The sequence below is a fragment of the Scyliorhinus torazame genome, chromosome 9 (assembly GCF_047496885.1).
Source record: "Scyliorhinus torazame isolate Kashiwa2021f chromosome 9, sScyTor2.1, whole genome shotgun sequence".
NCBI classification, from domain to species: domain Eukaryota; kingdom Metazoa; phylum Chordata; class Chondrichthyes; order Carcharhiniformes; family Scyliorhinidae; genus Scyliorhinus; species Scyliorhinus torazame.
This window is the reverse complement of record NC_092715.1, coordinates 195969173-195997101: the sequence shown is the minus strand read 5'-3', so window position 1 is coordinate 195997101 and position 27929 is coordinate 195969173. Positions and strand designations below refer to the sequence as shown.

At 44.5% G+C, this 27929-nt stretch overlaps 1 protein-coding gene across 1 annotated transcript in view; it reads left to right on the top strand.

The window, feature by feature from the left end:
- Nucleotides 1–27929, top strand: part of mtap (methylthioadenosine phosphorylase) — a 253472-nt gene that overhangs the window by 7818 nt on the left and 217725 nt on the right. Inside the window, exon 2 of the mRNA XM_072516927.1 lies at nucleotides 26341–26427. Within this exon, the coding sequence (XP_072373028.1) occupies nucleotides 26341–26427 (87 nt within the window). The remainder of the gene's footprint in view (nucleotides 1–26340; nucleotides 26428–27929) is intronic.

Genomic DNA, 27929 nt, shown 5'->3' with positions numbered 1-27929 from the left:
CTTAACAATAACACTAACAAACAACATTGAACAACATGCTGCAGGTTCCATCAGAAAGGACACCGTTTCTCCCAAGCGGTTCCTTTTTAAAACATCATCTGGACACCTCAGTTATCAGTTGCGAACAGGGTCGCAAAGAGGATCTCGTATTGGGAGTCAGATTCAAAGTCATCCTCTTCTCCCGGATGCCATACTCTGGAATGGATGAGGGTTGATAAAGCTGCATGGTGTGACTTTGGGTCCATCTCGTCGTTTCGGACGAGCCTGTATGAATTGTCGCGGTGCCAGAAAGTTGTCTCTAATTCTGTGGGGACGGAGTCGTCATCGTAGGGCGGTGGTCTTTGAAGTGGTTTGTTGAGGAATGTGCTCAGGAAGGGATCACTCGAATCGTGTTCAGATTCGCTGGGTGTGGGTCCTGTTGCATGGGGATAGTAGGGAGGCGTGCTGTGGCTATCGTCTGTGTCACAGTCGCTGCTGCTGCTGTCTGTGGGCGTTCTGGGGCGGAGTCTAGAGTTCGGGGGTGGAGTCGAGGGTGAGTCCGTGGGTGGGGTGGATGTGTTGGGGGAGGGTAGGGATAAGTTGGGTGTGGGCAGGGTGTGGTCTGCTGCGTCGAGCATGACGTGGTGTGCGTGGTTAGACTGTGGGCCATGTGCCTTAAACTGGTTAATATGGAACCACGCAGTCTTTCCGTTGGGGTACTTAATTTTATACACGGGGGCTTACTTTGTCCGCAATGGAGTACGGACCCGAATACTTCGGTGACAGGAATGTGCTGGGGTTGTAAATGGAGAGCATGACTTGCTGTCCTACCTCTAACTCAGTCGCATGCAGTGTCTTGTCGAAACAGGCCTTGCTCTGTTTCTTTCTGGTGCCAAATCTTACTGCGGCTGCTAGCTGAGCCGTTTTTACTTTTCGACTAACTGTTTTACTGCGTTCTCGTGTGTGAGGGCCGTCACTTCGGGGCTGGTCAAGTCAAGTCCTAATAAAAATTCTGTGCCTTTCATGGGGCGTGTGGTCATGAGAGTGTGTGGGGTGTGTCCTGGGGATGTCGAAACAGTATTTCCCAAAAACATCAGCGCAAAAGGGAGGACTGAATCCCAAGTGGTGTTGTTTTGTTGGACCATTTTTCTGAGGGTTGCTTTTAGGGTCCAATTCATTCGCTCCACGATACCACTTGACTGGGGGTGGTATGCGATGTGGAATATTTGGGTAATGCCAAATATCGTGAGGACGTTCTTCATGACATGTCCCGTAAAATGGGAACCTTGGTTGGATTCAATGCTGCGGGGGAGTCCCCATCTCGTAAAGATGTGGTGGGTTAAGAGCTTGGCTGTGGTCTTTGCCGTGTTAGTTCTGGATGGGAATGCCTCTAGCCATTTCGTAAAAGTGTCTATGACGACTAATACGTACTTGTAACTATTCCTGCAAGGGAGCAATGGTCCTATAAAATCAATCTGGAGGTTAGTCCAGGGGCCATTAACGGGGCGGGTGTGGCTAAGTTGAGCTTTCTTTGCATATCTGTCCGGATTGTTTTGGGCACAGATAAGGCAATTCTCAACGTAGTGCGTTATGTCTTCTTTTAAACTTGGCCACCAACAGAGCTGCCTGAGGTGGGCTGTAGTGGGATCAATTCCCTGATGCCCATGACTGTCATGGAACAAACAAATAAGCTGATTCCTGTCCTGTTCAGGAACCACATAAAGGATGTCTTTTAGGATCACACCGTCATGTGTGGTCAGTGCATTTTTAAATCTAACGTAAGGTGCTGGAAATTTTCCTTTCAAAATCTCCCTGAGATTGCTATCTTGCTTCTGGGCCTGCACTAAATCCTCGATATTAGTCTGTGAGACCTGAACTGCATTCACTGGGGCGCTTTCGGGGGTGTCCAAAAATATCCATGCCTGGAACCTGCTTTAGCCCTTGCGTCGGCTTTTACATTTCCAGGTGGTGACTTTGAACTTTAACAATTTCAAATGTCCTGTCCTGTGCTTTCTCTAAAATGTGGCGGAACAATGGGGCTGAAGGGAGGGGTTTTCCGTCTGTGGAAACAAATCCTCTTGCTTTCCACAGGGGTAGGAATTCTGTAAGGCTGTTGCAGACATAGAGGCTGTCCGAGTATTTGTCTGCTAGGCTGCGGAAGGAATCTGGGTGATCCACAATGTACGCGACGGCTGCTAGTTCTGCCGCCTGCGCGCCTAAGTGTCCAGGTAGTTTTTACAAGATTTCTTCTAGGGCGCGTCCCTGTGCGTCCTCAACATAAATGCCGCATCCTGTAATGCGCTTCCCGTCTAATACAGTGGAAGAGCCATCCACATATATCCTTAAGGGTTTGCACGTGTCTGTGTGCTTGGGGCTCTGGGGTGAACTACCTATCTTTCTGGGGGGTGTTTTTGCGATAAAGGGGCCTGTGTTGTGGTGCGGTGAGATGATTTCACATTTGTGGGGGGTGCCTGGATACTGAAGATTGTCGGCTAGGAAAGTGTGGGTCTTGGTCCTTTTAACAGTGATGTCCCGTCCCTGCAAAAGAAAGGTCCATCTGGCTGCTCTAATCTGGCTTACTGTACTGTCCTTAAGTCGTCCGTCTAGTAAATGTTTGGTGGGGGTGTGTTCCGTGAGGATTGTGATGGGGTTTAGCCCGGTTATGTGGGAAAAATACTGACCCGCCCAGAAAACTGGGAGCAGGTGCCTTTCACAGGCCGAAAATCCCTGCTCCACAGGATCTAAAAGTCTGGAGGCGTAAGCCACGGGTCTTAACTGTTCGTGCCGTTCCTGGAGGAGCATGGCCGAAAGGGTGCGGTCTGTGCTTGCTATCTCTATAGCATAGGGGGAAAGCGGGTCTGGAACCTGTAGTGCGGGGGCTGCAATGAGGGCTCTTTTCAAAGCATCCACAGCATCCGTATGCTGCGGAAGCCATTCCCAAGGGGCTCCTTTCTTTAGGAGTTCCGAGAGAGGTGCTGCTTTGGCGGCGAAACCGTCAATGTGGTTTCGGCAGTAGCCAACCAGTCCTGAAAACGACCGGAGGGCTGAAGCATTCTGGGGAAGGGGCAATTTGACAATCGAGTCAATTCTTTTATGCTCGATCTCACGTTTACCATGCGTGATAATCTTACCCAAATACATCACTTTGTTTTCCAAAACTTGGGCATTTTGGGGATTTACTTTGCAACCAATCTGCTGTAGGAGTTCCAGGAGTTCGGCCAGAAGCTCAATGTGCTCTGCCTAGGTGTCTGTCTGGAGTAATAGGTCATCCACATACTGGACCAGACATTCGGGGCGAGAAAATTCCGATAATCCATTTGCCAGCTGTCAGTGGAAAATGGAGGGGGAGTTGTGGAATCCTTGTGGAAGGCATGTCCACGTGTACTGCTGACCTTTAAAAGTAAAGGCAAATTTGTTTGGCACGCTTTTGCCAATGGAATGGACCAGAATCCGTTACTGATGTCCAAAACCGTAAAATATCGTAAGTCGAGTCCCTGTTTGAGCATGGTCTCGAGACTTGTGGCTACCATGGGAGCTGCTGCGGGGGTGACTTTGTTGAGTTCCCGGTAATCGATGGTCAGTTGCCATGATCCATCGGGCTTTCTCACTGGCCAAATCGGGGCATTATTAGTAGAGGCTACTGATCTAAGCACGCCCTGCTCTAATAAGCTATCGGTAACTTCTGAGATTTCTCCCTCTGCCTCTTGGGGAAATCCATATTGCTTTTGCGGTCTATGGTCAGGTCCTGTTATTTGAACGGAACCAGTCATCGGCCCACAGTCGTGTTTGTGGGTCGCGAATGCTGTCCTGTGCTTCTGAAGAAGTGCCCTAACCTGCTTGTCTGTGCTAATCGTGGTCGGGTCCATCCAGAAATCGCCGACTGCGCTAATCTTGTTTGCGTACTCACTTACTGTGAGCGTTGCGGGGGCTCTTGCGGATTTTGCCATTTTCCAGACACATTGGTTTACTGGATCAAATGAAAGGTGGTGAGAGTTCATAAAATCAATGCCCAAAATGTGTTCTGCTGTGTGGGGTAGATCGACTAAAACTATGGGGTGTCTTGTCATAATATTGCCAATTTGAATGGGTACAGGGGCTGTGATGTGTCCCTGCTGTGATTGGCCTGTGAAGTCGCTCAGGGTGATTGCGGCTGTAGTGGGCCACATGTCTTTTTGGAACATGGTGGAGGAATTAATTGTGGTGCGGGACCCTCCTGTGTCCCAGAGAAATTCGATGGGCTGTCCCCATAATTTTGCTGCAACTACTGGTCGGCCGGACCTATCCCAAAGGGTGCCGCAGACCCAAGTGGGGGAGCCTGAACAACGTCAGTCAGTTCCGTTCATGTCCGTCTGGTCTGAACGGATGCTCACACTATGTATGGGCTCTGTCCTATTCTTATTCAGAGTGCCTGCCTGCTGGGCTCTCTGTGGCTTTCGTGGGGCATTGCATTCTCGTGCAAAGTGACCTAATTGTCCACAGTTGTAACACTCCTGTGGTTTCTGTGGGGGGCTGTTCCTGCCTTCGTTCACCCATGCAGCGTACTGGGGCGTCTTAACTGTGTGGATATCTGCCTGTGCCTGCTGTTCTTCGGGTTTCTTAATTACGGGTTTGTTTTGGACAGATTGCTCCCAGGGGCGGGACAATCTTCTTAAAACCCACTTTTCGTTGTGCGATTCTTCTGAGGGGTCATAGTTGGTACAGGCCTTTGGTCCTGCCTCTGTGGCATGGGACATAAGGGTGCGGGTCCATTTGGCCATACCATCTTGGGACAAATGGGCACGTTCTAAATTGCCGAAAACGGCTGTAAAATGAATCCACAGGCGTCCAGCAAATGCTGTTGGGTGTTCTGTCATTTTCTGCCTGCACTTATTCAGGCCGTCTACTGGGTGACCTCTGTTGTAACCGATCGCATCTAGGATCGCCGTGTGCATCTCTGCAAGGGTGCCTCCTCCTACATTCTGTGGGTCGGGAAGGGCTGCTACGACCGAAGGGTCTAAACTCAAAACTGTGAGCTTCACGTGCTCATGCTCATCCAGGCCGTACATGGTCGCCTGCTGCTTCACTGTAGCAAAGAAGTGGTGGGGGTCTGAGGTGGGGAGGAATGGTGTGATCTTTTTGCATGCGTCCCGTAATTGGGTCACGGTTAAGGGGGTGGTGTAAAGAAATTCTGCATCTCCTTCCGATGTGACTGTGCGGTGGGTAGTGACTGGATTCATGGGTGCCTGATCTATCTGCTCTGTGGGGGGTTGGGGTGCTTGTCTCTTTTGGGGTTTTCCTTGTGCACATGTTCCCTGAACATACCTATGCGCGGTTTCATTTAATTCTTGCCAATCAGGGCCGTCTTCCTCATCTAATTGGGATCCAAAGGTGCTCTGAAACCCATTTTGCACTGAAAGCAAAGACTGCAGTTAGACCATAAGACATAGGAGCGGAAGTAAGGCCATTCGGCCCATCGAGTCCACTCCACCATTCAATCATGGCTGATTTCAACTGCATTTACCCGCTCTCTCTCCCTAGCCTTTAATTCCTCGAGAAATCAAGAATTCATCAACTTCTGTTTTCAAGACACTCAACGTCCCGGCCTCCACCGCCCTCTGTGGCAATGAATTCCACAGACCCACCACTCTCTGGCTGAAGAAATTTCTCCTCATCTCTGTTCTAAAGTGACTCCCTTTTATTCTAAGGCTGTGCCCCCGGGTCCTAGTCTCCCCTGCTAATGGAAACAACTTCCCTACGTCCACCCTATCTAAGCCATTCATTATCTTGTAAGTTTCTATTAGATCTCCCCTCAACCTCCTAAACTCCAATGAATATAATCCCAGTATCCTCAGACATTCATCGTATGTTAGGCCTACCATTCCTGGGATCATCCGTGTGAATCTCCGCTGGACCCGCTCCAGTGCCAGTATGCCCTTCCTGAGGTGTGGGGCCCAAAATTGCTCTCAGTATTCTAAATGGGGCCGAATTAATGCTTTATAAAGCTTCAGAAGTACATCCCTGCTTTTATATTCCAAGCCTCGAGATAAATGACAACATTGCATTTGCTTTCTTAATTACGGACTCAACCTGCAAGTTTACCTTTAGAGAATCCTGGATTAGGACTCCCAAGTCCCTTTGCACTTCAGCATTATGAATTTTGTCACCGTTTAGAAAATAGTCCACGCCTCTTATTCTTTTTTCCAAAGTGCAGGACCTCGCACTTGCCCACGTTGAATTTCATCAGCCATTTCTTGGACCACTCTCCTAAACTGTCTAAATCTTTCTGCAGCCTCCCCACCTCCTCCATGCTACCTGCCCCTCCACCTATCTTTGTATCATCGGCAAACTTAGCCAGAATGCCCCCAGTCCCGTCATCTAGATCGTTAATATATAAAGAGAACAGCTGTGGCCCCAACACTGAACCCTGCGGGACACCACTCGTCACCGGTTACCATTCCGAAAAAGAACCTTTTATCCCAACTCTCTGCCTTCTGCCTGACAGCCAATCGTCAATCCATGTTAGTACCTTGCCTCGAATACCAAGGGCCCTTATTTTACTCAGCAGTCTCCCGTGAGGCACCTTATCAAAGGCCTTTTGGAAGTCAAGATAGATAACATCCATTGGCTCTCCTTGGTCTAACCTATTATCTCTTCAAAGAACTCTAACAGGTTTGTCAGGCACGACCTCCCCTTACTAAATCCATGCTGACTTGTCCTAATCCGACCCTGCACTTCCAAGAATTTAGAAATCTCATCCTTAACAATGGATTCTAGAATCTTGCCAACAACCGAGGTTAGGCTAATTGGCCCATAATTTTCCATCTTTTTCCTTGTTCCCTTCTTGAACAGGGGGGTTACAACAGCGATTTTCCAATCCTCTGGGACTTTCCCTGACTCTAGTGACTTTTGAAAGATCATAACTAATGCCTCCACTATTTCTTCAGCTATCTCCTTTAGAGCCCAAGGATGTAGCCCATCTGGGACCGGAGATTTATCAATTTTTAGACCTCTTAGTTTCTCTAACACTTTCTCCTTTGTGATGGCTACCATATTCAACTCTGCCCCCTGACTCTCCTGAATTGTTGGGATATTACTCATGTCTTCTACTGTGAAGACTGACGCGAAGTACTTATTTAGTTCCTCAGCTATTTCCTTGTCTCCCATCACTAGATTACCAGCGTCATTTTGGAGCGGCCCAATGTCTACTTTTGCCTCCCGTTTGTTTTTAATGTATTTAAAGAAACTTTTACTATCATTCCTAATGTTAATGGCTAGCCTACTTTCATAATTGATCCTCTCTTTCCTTATTTCTCTCTTTGTTATCCTCTGTTTGTTTTTGTAGCCTTCCCAATCTTCTAACTTCCCACTACTCTTTACCACATTATAGGCTTTCTCTTTTGCTTTGATGCATTCCCTAACTTCCTTTGTCAGCCATGGCTACCTAATCCCCCCTCTGATAACCTTTCTTTTCTTTGGGATGAACCTCTGTACTGTGTCCTCAATTACTTCCAGAAACTCCTGCCAATCTGCAATCTGCTTCCTGCATTTTGCTTGATCTAATGAGCTTTGTCTGAGCTCCGTGGTAGCAGCATGGAGTGTCTTAACGCTGCTTTTAAATCGCTGCACTGCCTTCGCAATGCCTCGACCTGTTTCTCTGTCTCTTCTCTTACCAGGACTGCACGTTGCGTGTCCTGATAGGCCTTCTCATATTGGGTTTGGAAGCTGCTCAGATGCGCTAGACAAGTCTGGTGTGCCCCATTGGAATCATCCACCTCTCCGTCCTTTGCTGCCAACTTCGTTCTTAATTCTATATTCTCTCTCTCGATCTCGCTAACATCGACCTTGCTCATTCGATGTCTCTCTTCTATCTCTTTGCGGAGCGTCCAAACGACCTCCTCTGTGCCTCGCAATTGTGCCAGACAGGACATGATTGCCATCGGCTTGCGAGCTTTCCCTAAGCTTTTCTTATGGATCTCTGACAGGTTCTCCCACCAAGTATGTCCTATATTCCCGGGTCCTGTTTCCTCATTATCACCGAATTCACTCCAAAGGGGCCATCCTTTCCCTTTGAGATATTTTCTGATCTCTTCTTCCCAAACGGGACACTGTCCTGCTCTGCTGCTGGTCGCTGCGACCTCGAATTCCAGGGGGTTCAGAAGGTGTTCCATTGCCTTCATTGCCATTTTTCCTATCTGAGTGCTCTCTTTTAAAATTTGGAACAAGGGGTACTAAGGCGGTGCTGTAAACATGAGTACGGCGTTCGCTAATTTCCGGAATACAAACTCCCGACAGTTTTTCGCAACAAAAATCTATCAGTTTTACCTTATAGCCCTGTTAGTTATGCATGCATCAACACGCTTCCGAATTATAAGGATTGATCAGAACTGCTTGAACACTTGTGGTTTTTCTGTTCCCAATTGGATTCTCTATTCAAATTTTGGGTTCTCCCGGAGTGGTTCGGCCACTTCTCAGTCTGGTCCCGTCAGGATGTCACCAGTAAATGTTGCTAACTTTGGTTGGCTCTTAATTCGTTGCCCATTGGGTCTTTACTGAATTTGCTCTATTTCTATAACCTTTGCTCTAGAGTTGCCAGGTATCTTTATGATACCGCCACGAGGTTCAAGTTCAAGTACTGAGCAATAACTCAACACACCAATTAGTAAGATTCAAATCAAAACACATTTATTATACACAGTAAATCACTACTCATGCATAAACTCTACTTTCTAGACTATTCTCTATCACTAAAAGGCCTATACTTAGCTTCGGAATAGGCCCACCAGGTCAGGGGAACAAATGGCCTTTCGTTCGATCTGAGTCCGCAGGATTCAAAAGCTGGTATGGACTGGTAGCTAGGAGCACCTATCCAGTAGCGTGCGTTGACTGGAGAATTACTTGGTTGATGCGGCAGCTTGGGCAGTTCACTCTGAAGGGTTGATTCGAGTTGCTGAGTGACCCTGCCAAGAAGGACGATTTGAACTTGGGGACTCTACTTTATAGTCCGCAGGGACTTCCCGCCGTTTGGGGCGGACCCCGTATTTGGTTTCAAGTGATTGGACTACGTTCCGATCACTTGGATCGATTTCTCCAATACTGGAGTTGTTCCCTGATCGCTGGGCGGTCCCTGAGTGTCCGTTTGCCTTCCTTTGTCTTGGCTCCTGCTGGCGCCGAGGAGTCTGGCTTGGCCTTGTTCACCTTAAATGTTTCAATTGTTCCTGGGGATTACTCATTAGTATGCAGATGGCTGTGAGTTTCAGTGCTGTCTGGGCTTTTGCAAGTTCTAATACACAGGATTTCTGCACTTGCTAGTTTTTGCCTGTGTTGGCTGAATTTCCCTGTAGTCTTTGCGGTCCTCCATTTTAAGTCGTGAAGTGGCCAACCCGGTGGCTACAGTTCCCAATTATTTCCTGCTAGTAAACCCAATGCAAATAAAGCCACTTCACAAATGCAGAGAAAGGCTTCAGCCGCTTGTGCTGGTGTTGGCCATATTGTTGATTATTTCTGGCTTTCCATCCAATGTCATTGTTCAGGGGCTGGTTTAGCACAGTGGGCTATACAGCTGGCTTGTAAAGCAGAACAAGGCCAGCAGTGCGGGTTCAATTCCCGTACCAGCCTCCCCGAATAGGCGCCGGAATATGGGAACTAGGGGCTTTTCACAGTAACTTCATTTGAAGCCTACTTGTGACAAGCGATTTTCATTTCATTTCATTGTTGTTACAAAATTACAAATTGAAGACAGGAGCCAGGTTGAGCCTCTGACATAGGGAAGATAATCCAGAGCTTTATATTTGATCAGATGACAAATTGCCCTATTTCGTACAGCATAATTAAGTTCCTGTTACCTACAGTAAAGGAACTTTATAGTAATTTTTTAATTGGTTTCAAATCCCTCCATCACTGTGCCTTTCTCTATCCGAGTAATTTCCTCCAGCTCTATGACCCTCCTGAGGTCCTTCAGTTCTAGTCTTTGGTGAATCTCTGATTTTCTTCGCTTCCCTACTGGCAGCTGTGCCTTCAGCTACCTAGGCCTATAGCCCTGGAAACCCCCTTGTACGCCCCTCCGCTTCTCCAGGTTTCCACATCACCTGTCCTCACATCTCCTTATGTGGCTCAGTATCGGGTTTTGGTTGCTAATGATTCTGTGACATGCCTTTGGCCACTTTATCATGTTAAAGATGCTATAAGCCAGAGCAAGTTGCTGCTTTCAGGCAAGGAGGGGCAATGGAAGAAACTTGGAAATGAACAGAAAGTATCTTGCAGCACCGATTGCTATGGTTTCTGAGATGTACATTTCCAACATTGTTACAAATTGAGGTCAGGATGTTTATTTTGTTTACATGGTCTGTTTTCTTTACTTGTCTTTCTCTCCAAGGCTTACGTGAACATAGAACATATAGTGCACAAGGAGGCCATTCGGCCCATTGAGTCTGCACCAACCCACCTAAGCCCTCACTTCCACCCTATCCCTGTAACCCAATAACCCCTCCTAACCTTTTTTGGTCACTAAGGACAATTTATCATGGCCAATCCACCTAACCTGCACGTCTTTGGACTGTGGGAGAAAACCGGAGCACCCGGAGGAAACCCATGCAGACATGGGGAGAACGTGCAGACTCCGCACAGACAGTGACCCAGCAGGGAATCGAACCTGGGACCCTGGCGCTGTGAAGCCACAGTGCTAATCAATTGTGCTACTGTGCTGCCCAATGTGCTTGCCCCTTGGTTTTGCTAACCTTGCTGTTCCTTATAATTTCACTCTGCAACTATTCATTTACAATGTTTTATTTCGCTACCTCACTCTGACCTATCCATTGGGTGATCGGAGAATTTAGTTTAAGGTTAATTATTTAAAAGCTTACGTAATCTTCTTGAAGGACCAGTTTCTGTCTTTTTTATTGTGTCACCAGTAGATCATTAATAGTCAAACACGCCAGTAGTTCACATGTAGATTCTGATCTCAAATTGATTATATTATAATGATAGACAAAACTATATACGCAACAGTGTGCAGTGTTCTAGTACACTGAAGCATTATATCACATGATCAGCAGGAGGTCAAAATATAATGTACCTGATACTGATCCTGTACCCCTCAGGCTACATACATAAGCTCTTGGCTTCATAGATATGTTTGTAAACATTGTCAGTTAGCTGCACCAGGAATCTCGTGGTATTTACGATTTGAGAGCTGTGTTGCATTTTAACATGATGTGGAGATGCCGGCGTTGGGCTGGTCTTACAACACCAGGTTAACGTCCAACAGGTTTGTTTCGAATCACTAGCTTTCGGAGCACTGCTCCTTCCTCAGGTGAATGAAGAGGTTCCAGAAACATATATAGAGACAAAGTCAAAGATGCAATACGATACTTTGAATGTGTCTATGCAGGCAATTAAGTCTTCACAGGTCCAAACGGAGCAACTGGAGAGGGGGATAATCCCAGGTTAAAGAGGTGTGAATTGTCTCAAGACAGGACAGTTAGTAGGATTTTGCAAGCGCGGGCCAGATGGTGGGGGGTGAATGTAATGCGACATTAATCCAAGGTCCCGGTTGAGGGCATTTAAACATAGAAGATGAGGGGTAATTTTAACCATCCCCAGCTGACAGAATCCAGGCAGATGGGCAATTAAAATGGCCCCACCCCCACCAACTTCAATACTGGATCCCGTTCTCTTCTGTTGTATCGTGCTCGCCTCAGTAGGTGACAAGAACACTCTCGTGGGATCAGGTTGAGCAGGATTGGTTCTCCAGTTTTCATAACGGAGGGTTTAGGCCTTACCTGGGTTTCAAAAAAAAGCCTTTGTGCCAATCAGCCTACTCTGACTGGTTGTCGTCTTCCCACTGACCTGCTGATCATGTCCTCCAGTCAGCTAACAGATGCCATGCCCTGGAGATAAAATTCCCCGTGCCTCTCATTGCTGAGGACAAGGGAATGGGGTTAGCACTCATCCCACCTCACACTCGCCTGAATCCAGCTCTAAATTATTTGACATTTTAGATGGTTGGCAGGCTTTGGGAGACAGAGGTGAGTTATGCACTGCTGAATTCTCAACCACTGATCTGCCTTTGCAGCCACAGTATTTATATGGCTGGTCCAGTTAAGGTTATGACGAATGGTAACCCACAGGATGTGGTTGGTGGGAGATTCATCAATGGTAATGCCATTGAATATCACCAGGAGATGGTTGGATTTTCTTTTGTTAGAGATGGTCATTGCCTGGCTCTTGTGTAGCGCGAATGCTACTTGCTGCTTACCAGCCCAAACTTGGATATTATCTGGTCTTGCTGCATATGGGCATGGACTGCTTCAATATCTGAGAAGTCACAAATGGTGCTGAACATTGTACAATCATCAATGAACACTCCCACTTCTGACATAATGATGAATGGTAGGGCATTGATAAAGTAGCTGGAGGTGGTTAGCCTGGGACACTATCTTGAGGAACTCTTGCAGTGATGGCCTGGGACTTTGATGATTGACCTCCAACAATCACTATTAATATCTGAGAATACCTGCACCTAGTACCGACCATTAATATTCTTTGTGCTAGGTATGACTCCAAGCAGTGGAGAGTTTCCCCCTGATTCCCACTGACTCCAGTTGTGCTGGGGCTCCTTGATGCCATACTTGATTAAATGCTGCCTTGATGTCAAGGACTGTCCCTCTCTCTTCACCTCTGGGGTTTTTGTTCCTGGTTGGACTAATGCTGAAATGAGGTAGAGGTCTAAGTGGCCCTTGCAGAATCCAAACAGTATCTAAAATTTAGTGAGTTCATCCTTATTGTAGGGAGTTGATTCAAATTGACACCCAATCTGTCAGATTTCTTTGTGTATGAGGTTATATTTAGGTTTGTGCACCTGTCTATGCAACTGGATCTTTGTAGCAGACAAGCTTTTTAACAAATGTGTCTGAAGGGTACTTGAATCATCACATTATTCAATTTTTGGTCGAACATTGACTAAATACCATAGTCTGGCTGAAATCTATACTGACACTCCAGTGGAGTGTCAAATTAGCTGATTGTTATTGCTTTACTATTTATGGGAGCCTGATGTGTGCAAATTAGTTGCTGGATTTCCTAACTTACATCAATGACTACACTTCCAAAGAACTTCATTGGTTGAAAAGCGCTCTGAGATGTTCGTGGTTGTGAAAATCTCTTTATAAATGCAAATATTCCCCTTCCTTTACCTTCCTCCCTCCTTCATACTTTAATTCCACGGGTCAAGACGGAATCCATCAAACACCTCGATTTGTCCAAACCAGAATCTTTATTGAGTCTCGTGTGGTAAGATAGCAATCTGATACAGAGCACGTTATCATGGAGTCTGCTTATTATTCCTCTGGAACCTGCACCTAGTACCGACCATTCACCTGTGTGTCTCATTACCCTCTCAATCTTCTTCTCAAGATGGCCGGATGTGTCTCCCCTTATATGGGAGTCACTGGTCAGATGACCTTGATCAGACACAATGGACATTGAACAAAGTTTTCTCGGATATTAATTATTTCCTCAACATTTTGTATTGTTTAATATACTTACTACACATTCTGCTTGGAGGGTTTCTGAATTGCCACCTAATACTTGAAACAGAGCCTTTGGTGTATTGACCGGGAGATGGATTAATTCATTCACCTTACAATTTATGTTGTTCATGTTTTTAAAAAAAATGTAGTTCTAGTCAATTATCTTGTGTGAATTTTCTGCCATTAACACATCGCTCTCTGTGGCAACCAGTGATCAAACACGTGACAAGGCCCCACTTTTGGTCCTCTCCTAGCCCCGCTCCCCCACTGCAACGTTGATCACTGTGCAAGCGCACTTCTGGGTTGCCTGCCGCCATAAACTTAGCAAACAATATGTCATATGAACTGCAGGACGTTATCAGGTGCCCTGTTGGTCACATCAGCAGGCGCATTGAGTACAGGAGTTGGGAAATCAAAGCAGCTACATAAAATCTTGGTTAGGCCGCATTTGGAGTATTGCATGCAGTTTTGGTCACCACATTATCAGAAGGACATGGAAGCTTTGGAGAGAGTGCAAAGAAGGTTCACCAGGATATTGCCCTGTCTCAAGGATGTTGGCTATGAGGGGAGGTTGAATAAACTAGGATTGTTTTCACTGGAAAGACTGAGGCTGAGGGGAGACGTGACAGAGGTCTACAAAATTGAGAGGCACAGACTGGGTGGATAGTCAGAGGCTTTTTCCAAGGGTGGAAGCGTCAATTACAAGGGGGCCCCCGGTTCAAGGTGAGAGGGGGAAAGTTTAAGGGAGATGTGCGGGGTAAATTTTTCACACAGAGTGGTGGGTGCCTGGAACGTGCTGCCAGAGGATGTGGTGGAAGCCCATACATTAGCAACATTTAAGAGACATCTGGATGGCTACATGAACAGGGAGGAAACAGAGTCGACATGCAATTCCATTTGGCACTCCAAGTTTTCAGTTGGATGGAGATTCCCATGATTTTGTTTCTGCTAGGTGCTCCATTATTTCAGCACTCACCAAATGATGTTTAACTGGTGTGGACCCGGTTTGAGAGTCAATAATAGGCGGCTCAGTCCATTCGGACATTTCAACTGGAATGGTTGATTCGCAAGATTTGAATTCTTGCGAACAATTTGGGTTTGAATGTGCACAGTCTCTTTGCATGATGACACAGTGGGGGGTGTATTTTTGTCACGGCGTTTTGAAACCTTGCCTAATTTGTTGGTGCTTCTCTCATTATGGAGGCCAGTTCCTCTTGTTCATTCTTGAGTTCGGAAAGCTGTAAAGTGTGAAATCAAAAGATGAAGTCATGTTCCTCAAGCTTATGGTGAGCTTTACGGGAACAGTGTGGCAGGCTAAGGGCAGAGATGACAATATCAGAGCAAGGTGAGAAATTAAAATGAGAGGTCACCGGAAGCTCAGGGTCATGCTTATGGACTGAACGGAGGTGTTCCCAAAGCGGTCAACCAGACGGCATTTGGGCTGCCCACTGCAGAGGCGATCAAGTTGCGAGAAGTGAATTCAGGAGACTACATTGAAAGAATACACGTAAATCGTGCAAGGTGATACCCAGGTTAGTCAGTTTAACATCGATGATGGGAAAGCTTTTAGAAATGGTAAGCTGGAACAAAATAAGTCACTTGCACATGTGCAGATTAAATAAGGAAAGGCAGCACAGATTTTGAAAAGGCAAATCTTGTTTCATTTAAAGATTGAGATTTTTGATGGTGTAAAACAGTGGATTAATGAGGGTAACATGGTAGATATGGTGTATATGCATATCCAAAAGGCAGTTGATCAAGTGCCACATGATAAGATTGCAGCAAAGTTGAAGGCCATGGAATAAAAGGGAAGTTGTCAGCGTGACAGGAAACGGAGAGTAATTGTGAACGTTATTTTGGTTTCGAGGGTGATATACAATGGGGTTCCAAGGGATTGGTACAAGGGTCATTTTCTTCATATATATTAGAACCTAGACTTGAGTGGAGCAGTGCACAATTTCAGTTTTCAGATGATTCAAAATTTGGACATATTGTAAGGAGGATAGTAATAGGTTTCAGGAGGACATAAAACAGGCTGGTTGAATGGGCAGACTCATGGCAGATTAAATTTAATGTAGAGAAGCGTGAAGTGGTACATTTTGGGAGAAAGAACAAGGAGAGGCAATATAAAATAAAAGGTGCAATTCAAAAGGAGGTATATGGAATGGCGAGACCTAGGGGTACATGTGCACATGCTATTGAAAACGGCAGGGCAGGTTGAGAAAAGGATTTTAGAAAGGTACAAAAGCACGGGTGTTTTGCTGAACCTTTTTAATATTCTGGGCCTTATGCCCAATTCTGGGCAGTGCACTTTCGGAAGGATGTGTGGCCTTTGGAGAGGGTACACAAAAGGTTTACAAGAATGGTTCTAAGAATGAAGGACATTAGTTATGTGGATCAGTTGGAGAAGCTGGTGCTGTCCACCTTTGAGAAGGTTTAAAAGAAAATGTTTCCAATTAAGGGGCAATTTAGCATGGCCAATTCACCGACCCTGCATCTCTTTGGGTTGTGGGGGTGAGACCCACGCAGACACTGGAAACTGTGCAAACTCCACCTGGACAGTGACCTGAGGCCCGAATCGAATCCGGATCCTCGGCACTGTGAGGCAGCAGTGCTAGCCACTGTGTCACTGTTCTTGCGAGAAGGTTGAAGGGAGATTTGATGGATGTGTTCAAAATCATGAGGAATCTAGACGGAGTAAATAGAGTGAAGCAGTACCCATTGGTGAACCGGAAGACACCGATTTAAGGTGGTTGGCAAAAGAACTAAAGACACCATGAAAAATTATGTTTTTATACAATGAGTGTTGGGATTTGAAATGCATTGCCCGAGAGGTGGAGGCAGATACGTTTGGGCTTTCAAAGGCAATTGGCTAAACACTGAAAGAGAAATCATTTGTTGAATTACGGGGAATGGGCAAGGTAATGGGACTCACAGAGTTAATCTTGCAGACAGTTGGCATGGACACAATGGGCCACATGGCCTCCTTCTGTACTGTGTAAGCATTCCATGATTCTATGATAGCCCAAGAAATTTTCTTTGGCTCTATTTTGTTTCTGCTGTCCAAACATCTCTGGCTTTTAAAGCAGACCAAGGCAGGCCAGGAGCACGGTTCAATTCCCGTACCAGCCTCCCCGAACAGGCGCCGGAATGTGGCGACTAGGGGCTTTTCACAGTAACTTCATTGAAGCCTACTTGTGACAATAAGCGATTTTCATTTCATTTCAGTTTCATTTCATTTCATATTGCCCTCGATTCTATAGGCTGTTATTTTTCCCTTGGGCCTCTTGAATACTGTCTTATTCAGTTGACATGCAGAGTTTAGGCTTATACGCAAAGAATGATGTTTGAGTGAAGAGTGCTGGCAGTCGAGGACTATCCTTCAACACCAGCTTGCTCTTGCCTGGATAGAAGGGAGGAAACATAGAAACTAGGAGCAAGAGTAGGCCGTTGGCCTTTTGGGCCGACTCTGCCATTCAATAGGATCATGGCCTGACTATCGATCTCAATGCTGTATTCCCGCTTTCTCCCCATTCCTCGATGCCATTAAAATCTAAAACATTATCTATCTCTTTCTTGAATTAATTCAGTGACTTGGCCTTCACAGCTTTCGCTAGAGAATTCCACAGGTTCACTACCCTCCAAGTGAAGAGGTTTTTCCTCATCTCAGTCCTAAATGGTCCACCCTATATCCTGAGACTGTGTCCCCTGGTTCTAGATTCCCCAACCAGGGAAAACATCCTCCCTACATCTCCTATGTCCAGCCCTGTCAGAATTTTATTTCTATCGGATCACTTCTCATCCTTCTAAACTCGAGTGAATATATGCTGAGTCAAACTAATATCTCGTCATAGGACAGTCCATCAACCCCAGTATCAGGCTCGTGAACCTCCGCTGCACTCCCTCAATGGCAAATAAATCCACTCCTAGGTAGGGAGGCCAAAACTGCATGCAATACTCCAGGTGTGGTACTCCACTAGTCACTCCCTGCCAATCGGAAAAATACCCATTTATTCCCACTCTGTTTCCTGTCTGTCAACCATTCTCGATCGTGCCAATACATTACCACCTATTCTGCGAACTTTAATTTTGCCCACTAACCTCTTATGAGGGACTTTATCAAAAGCCTTCTGAAAGTTCCAATACACCACACCCACGTATTCTTTCTTATGTACTCCACTAGTCACATTCTCAAAAAAATTCCAGTAGATTTGCCTTTCATAAACCCATGCTGGCTTTGTCCAATCCTGTTAATGGTTCCAAATATTCTGTTATCTCGTGTTTTATAATAGATTCTAGCATACCAGTCTACTGATATCATTCTAACAGGTCTGTAATTCTCCCTTTTTTCTCTCCGTCTCTTTTTAAATAGTGGGGTTACATTTGCCACCCTCCAATCTGTAGGAACTGCTCTAGAGCCTATATAATTTTTGAAAATGACCACAATGCATCCAATGTTTCCAGTGGTACTTCCTTTAATACTTTGAGATATGGATTGTCAGGCCCTGGTGATTTGTCAGCCTTGAATGCCATTAATTTCCCCAGCACTGTTTTCTTACTAATTCTGATTTCCTTCAATTCCACTCTACTGGACCCTTGTTTCCCCAATATTTCTGGGAGGTCATTTGTGTTCTCTTGTGGAGACAGATGCGTCCAATTCTTCAGCCATTTCTTTGTTCCCCATTACAATTTCCCCAGATTCCGACCTGTAAGTGACCTACATTTGTCTTGACTAATCTTTTTACCTTCACATTTTATAGAAGCTTTTATGTCAGTTTCTATGTGCCCTGCAATTTTACTCTCATTCTCTATTTCCCCATCTCTTGGTTAAATGTTTTGTCGTCTTTTACTGAATTCTGAAATGCTCCTAATCCTTGCAGGCTTGCTGCTCTTTCTGGCGATTTTATATGTCTCCTCTCTGACTGTAACATTATTCCTAATTTCTTTTGTAAGCCATGTTTAATCCACCTTTCGTCTTATATATTTACACTAGGCAGGAATGAATTATTGTTGTAATTCATGCACACATTCTTTAACTTTGAACCATTGCCTATCCACGATCAATCCCTTTAATAAGGTTCCCCAATTTACCATTGCTCCCCAGTGGGCCCAAGTTATACAGCAACAGTTGAGAAGTACCACCAGATTGGATAAAAGGCTTTTAGTGTCGTAGGGATGGAGGTTGTTGCAGAGGTAGATTAGTTAGCTTTGGACTGTAGATGATTCCAAGATTTGCAGTGACTCAGGCCGAGTGTCAGAGGCTAGTATTTATAGTGAGGCTATAAATGATGACTTTGACATCCCAATGTTAAGTTGGTGGACATTTTGACTTGTCCATGACTTGCTATCGGGCAGTGATGCCTGTTCTGTGTTTGGTTAGTGCTGCAGTGGTGGTGGTGACAAAGTTGTGGAAGCAGTTGTGTCGTCATTTGAAGTTCATGAAAGGTTGGTGAAATTGTAGCAAATATATCAACTTTCTGATTTAACAAGTGAATCAATGTTCGAACATTTGTTCATGTTAAAGGGACGAATATTTTGGGAAGAAAAAATATTTGGTAACGCGTACTTTAAAAAAATTTGCCTACTTGGAAAATCAGTGTTTGGCGGAAAATGCTTCACAAGTAGGAGTCAGATGGAACATAAGTTGACATTTCTGTTTTTTCATGATGTGCAGTTTGGCGAGTAGAGACTAGGAAAGTGGCGTGTAGGGGAAGAAGGAAAATATAATCCTTTTGAACCTGGGCATGTGTGAATGCAATTCTGTGCTCTGTGATGTTGTTGCTAACTGAGTCCCAGGTCAATTAATCACAAATTGGCTGCTTCCAACTGACCTGCCAATTGGGGGGGGGGGGGGGGGGGAAACATTTCTGAGGCTTTGATTCAAAACACAGCCAACCAGCTTCTGGGTGTATGGTGTGCGATTCTTGAACATGCCACTAAGGGGTGCACAAGAATGGTCCAGTCTTTTTTACTCTTTCTCTCTCTCTCTCTCTATTGCTGAGGAAAATACCAGTCTGTGGTCCGCGGAGTCAAGATCTTCCTTGAGCTAACATGTCTGAAATTGTGTCCTTGGGGAAGTAGCGACCCATGTTCTGTTGGTACTTTGATTGACTGTACCACTACATTGCGATTATATTTTTGAGTACATTCATTACATAGTCAGTCGATCTTTTCTGTTATATATAATGACAATGGAACAGAATATTTCCCCTCGCCCAGAGAGAACCGAAAAGCTGCATATTTTGAAGTATGGTAAAATGCTGTAATTCTTTCAGTAGGTACGGTTATTAAAATTCAACAGTAAAGAGATCAATGTAGCCTTTCTTTCGTGCAGGATTGACCTTGCCGTTGATCTGATTTCGTCACGACTGGCTCCATTTTCGAAAGGTTTCAGTGGCGGCCATTTTCTCGATTACTATTTTTAATAAAGGTTGAGGGCGATATTTGTTTTCCACCACATGGGGGCGATAGATATGCAATTATTTTGGAACATGGTTTCATTTCAATGAGGCAAATAGCAAGGCCGTTTTACCGTCATAAATGTGCTAGGTATCCCTCTGACTGATTTTGTTTTTTGTGTGTCTTGTACACATGATGCTAACTTAAAAATGGAAAGTGAGGGAAACTTTGATTAATATGTGTACATATAAATGTGTAAATATGAGCTATTTCTTTTCCTTGGTTACTGTTCTGGATCCATGTTGAAATTCAGAATTACTTCCATACCTGTACTGCTGCCCTGTTGGTACTTGATATTTTACCTTTCATTTAGCATTGCTATGGGAACAAATGTAGCTATCTGCCAACATGTCATAGCCATTCCTAACCAATGGAAGCTTTAATTACCAGTTGGAAGATGTAAGACATCCATGGTAGGTTGTTTGGTGTGCTATTTCTCATACTCTGCTTAGTTCGGAATTATGCTTTCCAAGCATCAGCTTGTTATTTGTGGGAGTTTGCGGTGTGCCAATTGGCAGCTGTGCTTTCTCCATTATAATTGCGGTGACACTTAAAAAAAAGAGTACATTAATTGACTATAAAGCAACTTGGGACGTTGTGAGGTCATGAAATGCATGTCTTTTTCTCTTTTTTGTTGACAAATAGGAAAAGCCTATTATACCTCTCCTTGGATTGGATTGGATTTGTTTATTGTCACGTGTACCGAGGTACAGTGAAAAAGTATTTTTCCGTGTGCAGTTCAAACAGATCATTTAGTACATGAAAGGAAAGTTGAGAACAGAACTTGGCGCCCTGTGAAAGGGTTCCATGTTTGCTATTTTCAGTATTACATCCACTGGCAGACGATTATCTCCACAGCTCTTACACCTTGAAAGAAATACCTAATTGTTGCTGTCAACTGATGTGATCTGACATATCTTGCAGCTGGCTGTGTGCCCTGTCCTGACACACCACTTTGATGACAGCATGCCTTTTTTGTGTAATGGTTGAACCTAGGAATGCGTTTTGTGAAATGAATGGCCAATAAAGAGGAGGGAATCTGTGTTCAGCAGTTGTCTGACAAAAGCGGAGTAGTAGGTTAAAATACACCAAGCATGTAAGATCAAAGCAAATACATTTAAATCATTGAAACATATTTCGGAAAAACATTCGGAGCACAAAGAGAGTCTGTTTGGTATTGACAGGGAGGAGGCGGTCATGGACACAAAAACAATTTGGGATATTTGCCATGAGGTGAGTTTGGAAAGTTGTTCAGATCTGGTTGTGCTGCTTAAGAGGGTGGTGGAGGCAGATTCAATCATGGATTTCAATGGGGGATTGGATAAACACCTGAAGAGAGACGCCTTGCCGTGCTGAGGGAAAAGGGTAGGGAAGTAGGACTAACAAAATTGCGCTGGCAGAGGCACGATGGGCTGAATGGCTTCCTGTGCTGTAACCATTCTGTGATGCTATGGGAGATGAGGTTTAGTATACTGAATGATCATCTCTGTCCTATACTGCTCCTTGGGGAGCTCGCTGGCTCACTTGCTTACCGATATGGATCCGATTGGCACCCACACTATGGGGTTCAATCCTTGTTCTGCCTGCAGTGGATTTGGTACCTGCCACCTTACCCTACTTGTGATGGAGATTGTGGTGTTGTGGGTCAGACTTGCTTTCAAGCAAAGAACTGAAGTCGAATAAAAAGTAATTAACCTCTTGTTTACCCATTTTTATTTTACTATTGCGTATCTCCTGGACAGCTTGGTCACAGGAAGCAATTTGCCTTTTCCAGAAAAATCATCTTCCAGAGAAACCTAGCTCATAAAGGGGCTGGTTTAGCACTCTGGGCTAAATCGCTGGCTTTTAAAGCAGACCAAGGCAGGCCAGCAGCACGGTTCGATTCCCGTACCAGCCTCCCCGAACAGGCGCCTGAATGTGGTGACTAGGGGCTTTTCACAGTAACTTCATTGAAGCCTACTCGTGACAATAAGCGATTTTCATTTCATTTCATTTCATTTCATAAAGGGACCACCAGCCCAAAATATAATTTTCCCCCCAAAAGCACATGTGCCATATAGAATAATTTCCAGCACCGAAGGAGTCCATTCATCCCATCGTGTCTATACTGGGTCTCTGAGGAGCAATCCACTCTGGTCTACTCGCCCACTCTTCCTTTAAGGGACCATCCAACCTCCTTTTGAAATCACTATCTGCTTCCACCACCCCAGAGACAGAGAGTTCCACCAGGTCATCACCACTCACATTGTTGGCCGTAGCTGTAGGCCAGTCGATTTTAAAATTCTGTCCAGGTGAGCTATTCCTGAGGACACTCCCATCCTCATTTCCAGTGGATGGCGCCAGTTAACATGTGCAAAAAGAAATGCTGTTTGGAGGATGATAGTAAATTAATAAATGTAGAGAGAACATAGGATAGAACATTCTCAACACTGCATTGGTGGTGTATCATTTTCCTGGCCCAGTCAGACACCTAGGCTCTGAAGAAGAGTCAAACGGACTCGAAACATTAAACTCGATGTCTTTCTCCACAGATGCTGTCTAACCAGCTGAGTTTTTCCAGCATTTTCTATTTTTATCCCAACCAGACATGATCTGGTGGAACCAAGTTTAAAACCTTATGCTTTGGTTTGTGTTGAGTGGTCTGGAATAGCCTCGTAACATCACAAAACCTCATGGTATCTGGAATGGAAATTTGAATGGCCAATATTCTTGCACATTCGATGTATTTTTTAACATTAAGTTCCACTACTTGCTATTTTAACAGAGGACAATCAGTTAATGCAAAACAAGATATCCCGCTCAAAATGATGTAATTTCCAGACTATTGGCCCATAGCTTCGGGTTCCCCAGCATTACATTTAAGGGGTACCCCCAGTGATGTGGTGGGAAATCCCTCTTGGAAGTTCCCACGTAAGAGTTTATCTGGCAAATGCCCAGAAGTGCTAACTTCCTTTGGGCAATTGCGCTGGACTGGGAACCATCTGACCGAAGCAATTTAAATCGGTAACTTCAGATGGTTTTGCCAGATTTACCCTGATAGTTAGTCTGAAAGAGTTAGAGGAAAAAAAAATCACTTTTGACTCCGGACTAATGACATAAAAAACCCAGACCCTGCCTCACATGGAACACCCCGCAGCACACACAACGACCTGGAGGACCCACCACACAAATGATCCCTCACATCTCTGGTCCGACCTCACTTCCCTCCCCCTCTGGTCTGACCGGACCCCTCCTGATCCCCTCCGGTTTGACCACACCCCGCCCCCTCATTGCCTGAACCACTTACCATTTAGTTGTCCCTTCGTACACCTCTTTTACAGCAGTTAGTACCATTAAAAGGGAGCATCGCGCACCAGGTATTCCACTGATGCAGCCAGGAGCACGATTCACTGCTCTTGTCTCATCCAATCTGAGTGAGGAAGATTGGGAGAGACAGGGGGCAGGATTCTCCGCCTCACCCTCATTTCTGCCCCGACTGGCCGGCGGGATTCTCCGATACGCCGGCCGGTCAATGGGGCAGCCCCACACCGTCAGGATACCCCCGGGCGCTGGCATAACGAAGAATCACGCCGGTGGAGAATCCCGCCCTGGGTCTTTGAAGTCCCAGCATAAATACATCGAGATAGGCAATCCGCCAGAGATTAGCACTCTGATGACGTTACGGGTCATTGTGCCAAGAGATTAAATAACAGTGACTTTATTTGTGCTGTGGTGAATGGCATAACATGGCTGGTACACAAATAGTTACTGTTGGTTGTTTCTGTGTATGGATTGGGATGGGGTTGGGAATGGGGCACAACGTTTGATTTTTGACGCTGTGTTCACTTTAAATATATCTGAGCACATATTCTTGCACTTGATCTTCCACTGTGAACCCTGCAGGTGGCGCACAGAAATACTGTAGTTGCTTGTCGTAGGTGTGGTGTCATCTTTATCTTATTTTTGCACCATGACTGCTTGCTCATACTGCAAGTATGATTCGCACATGAAATAAATCTCGACAGCTGCGGTATTTCTGCTATTTCATTCCTGAAGTCAGTCAGTAGATGTTCTGTCATGTTCAGTGATTACATTGTTCTGCCATAATCATTATGTGGTGCTTATTCCATCTGGTATTTGTTTACCACAGGTAGTAGATGGCAGAAACTGTACTTCATGTTGGCTTGGATTAATGACAATTTTCACAGCGTAATTGTTGGGCATTCTGAAGAATGGCATCTTTAATTAAAGCGGATTTGAGTGTGAAATTTACACGTTAAAACTGAATACATAGTGCTGCCAGTAATCAAAATTTGTTATTATTGCCTTGGTTTCATCTGCCTGAATTGTCAGGAATAACGGTGAGGATGACAGCGTTCACTGATATTGTGCATTAAACCTGACAGCAATTTGTGGAGTCTGCAGATTTAAATGCAGAAATCTGGAAGGTTCTATCTGATTTGACTTTCGTTTCTGGTGCCTCACTGAGCAACTCAGCATTCAAAACCATGTAAATGTGTGAAGTTGCTCTACTTGGCAACTAATTACCCACTAAAAAAGTTGATGCCCTCAGGATCAGTAAATTTCCAACAGCATGATAAGTCATAATTACTGTTCTGGCCTGCAAATTTAATTTTATAGATGTGAAGTCTCATTCCGTCAGAAGGCAATTAATGCTGGAGATCTATTTATCTCTTCTCTCTTAATCCTATCTTTCTTTTCCTCTCTTTAGTTTTGTTTTTCTACATGGCAGGTTTCTGACCCAGCAGCGCCACTGCGAGCAGTTGAGAGGATGGGGGGGGAAGGGAGAGGGTTTCTTCAAGCAGGAATGACCCTTGCCGCCATGTAGGCCGTCTATGGGGCACAGGCTTGCCAAAGTGAGGGGCCTCCTCTCACCCTCTTCCAGAATTCGCAGCCAAGGTATACCTGGCAGCCTCGTCACATAGACAATTCTCCCCCCTCCTCACCCTCCACCCATCCCTCACTGGTTACTGATAAAATAGCAGCAGCAGGAAGAGGCCTCTAAGTGTAATTGATACAATAATACCTTCGGAGTCGGATGACGACAGGCAAGACATATTTTTACTACCCCATCTGATTTTATGCCCCCCACCCCCCCTCCACCACCACCAGGACATCTGCGGGATTGGGGATGGGGAGCAGGGTGTAAAGCCTGACCTCTGTATCTTGGTGATGATTCTTCAATCTGATTGGTTGAAGGGACACACTTGCTGGCACTCTTCAGAAGAGCAGGAGAGATTATTTCTCTTATCATTGCCAGTATTAATGCCTCAATCAACATTGCCAAAACAGATTAGCTGATAAATATCACTGCTATCTGTGGCAATTTATTCTGTGCAAATTGGCTTCCAAGTCTCCTATGTTGCAACAGTGACTGCACTTCAAAAGCACTTCATTGACTACAAAGCCCTTTAAAGGGAAACCCAGTGGTCATGAAAGCATTATAGAAATGCAAGTTTTGTTTTCTTCCGCAAACCATAGATCCCCTGTAACGAAAGAGAAAATGCTGGAAAATCTCAGCAAGTCTGGCAGCATCTGTAGGGAGAGAAAAGAGCTAACGTTTCGAGTCCGATGACTCTGTCAAAGCTGATTCTGACTTTGACAAAGAGTCATCGGACTCGAAACGTTAGCTCTTTTCTCTTCCTACAGATGCTGCCAGACTTGCTGAGATTTTCCAGCATTTTCTCTTTCGTTTCAGATTCCAGCATCCGCAGTAATTAGCTTTTATTTTTTGCATAGATCCTCTGTAGTAGGTGCTGAAAGGGTTCTGAAGATAAAAATACGGACTCCTTCCTGTGTGGTCCCTCTGGCTTGGTTTAAGCAATCTTGCACTGCTGGCCAACTCTTGAGTGCATGTATGCTGCAAAAACTCAGTTTGCGTGTTTACTATTGTACCTGGTTGCAGTTTCAGGAGAGTTTCTTTCTGCATTTATTCGCCCTGATTTGAATATTCTAGTGGTCCTTCGGATTCTTGCAGAAGAAAACAAAATTTGCATTTATAAAGTGCCTTCATGACCACAGGATGCCACATCATGTAGTTCTCAGTCCAGCTGAACTATTATACAACTGGAAATGTGGACATCATTTAAAGGAGGACTTTTAAGATTGACAAAATGGAATGTATAAAAATGGCGAGCATTGAGAACAGACTGTCAAGCAATTGCTTCATGTTCTGTTTATATTAAAAGTCTATCTGTTTTTGGAGGGGCTAACAGTTTGATTGTGATCTTGCTCCAATGTTGGTGCAATACCAGATAGATGTATAAATCTGATTGAAAATTTCAGAGTCCTGAAATTCTGCTGAATTTATCTGAGCATCTTGATAAAAGTTCTTATCAAAATGGTGCCTGTTTAACAAAGCGCATGTATTTAAATTTTCTTTTTTCTTTGCTTGTAGATTGGAATTATTGGTGGGTCAGGATTGGGTGACCTGGATATTCTGGAGCAAAGGACTGAGAAATGTGTAGACACGCCATTTGGGAAGGTTTGTTACTGCTTGTCCATTCGCATGTTGGTTTCTGACAGTTGTGTGTCTGAATCATGGGTGTGCATGTGATTGTTTATGCACTTCTATGAAAAGAAAGAAAAGAAATATACTTTGTCTGGTTTTCTTTTTTCCTCTTCCCAAGGCTTATATTATGCTTCCAGGTATGTAAAAAGATCTTTTAATCACCATGATCAAAGAAAAAAGCTTGTCTCATCTTTCTTATCCTTATCTTTTCTCTATATGTCAGTAGTGTTTCATCACTAGCTACAGGACAGAAAAATGTATCTGCTTTTCACATCCACAGCATTTTACTTTTTTTATTTACAAACATTTTATTAAGGTGTTTATGGTTTTATAACAATAAAAGATACAAATACAAATGTAAACATAGTTCAGTGCGTAGCACATCCCTCCTTCTCCCACTGTTCCCGCCTTCTCCCACTGTTCCCGCCTAATCTAGACAAAAAATAGCCTAATCCCGCCTACCCCCCCTAACCCCCCCACTCCCTTTTTAATAGTCTGACGTTTTTATTGAGATGATTAGAGTGACAAAGTCACAGTTTGTGAAAATGTTTCCAGCACAATAAATACTTTGTCAAAATGCCGTTTCTTCTCCGAATACAAGAGGTGGCTGGGAAAGAAAATCTAGCCACTGAATTACCTTAATCCCATCAGTTATCCATGTCTGGAACTTGTTCAGCATTTTGTAAAGCTAATAGCTGCAGTAAATCCGATCTAATAATAATATTTTATTGTCACAAGTATGAAGTTACTGATAAAAGCCCCTAGTCACCACATTCTGGCGCCTGTTGGGGTAACTAGCAAAAAAGCTACTAACTTTACAACAGCGAGCATGAAATAATAATTTAAAATGTATTTTAGATTTGAGGTTTAGCATGCACTACTTTTATTTATGTAGCAAAAGGATCTCTATGACCATTAATTGTTTGTTAGAAACAAGTTAGATGGGTGTACTACGAGGCCCGAGCACTGCTGACTCATCTACATTGAAATTTTCATTTTTAGTGATAGGTTTGAGAAGTACCATCATTAAAAGCCAAATTGAATGATGTCAATCTCATTAGTGGCACATCCTGAAAGTAGCTATTAGATTGAAGGTCTTTCATTGTAAGATATGATAAAAGTATATTGTGCTAATTGCCTTCCCTCCTAGGTCATTGAAAGATGGTGTTTAAACCTGTGAAAATGTTACCAGGATGGACTAAAAGCCCCTAGGTGCTTCTTTTAAAAAAAAAATATATATATATTTTTATTCTCCATTTTCTTCAGAATTTACACCCCACCAACAAACAGTAAACGGTAACGAATACAATGTCAATCCCCTTATTACCAACAGTGAACCCATCCTCCCACCACCCCCCAAACAACAGCCCACCTGACAATATAAGCATCAAATTAAAAAAAAAAAACTCCCAAGGTGGGAAAAGAAAGGGAAAAAGGAATCAGGAATTGCCTATGGTCACCATTGACATATACAG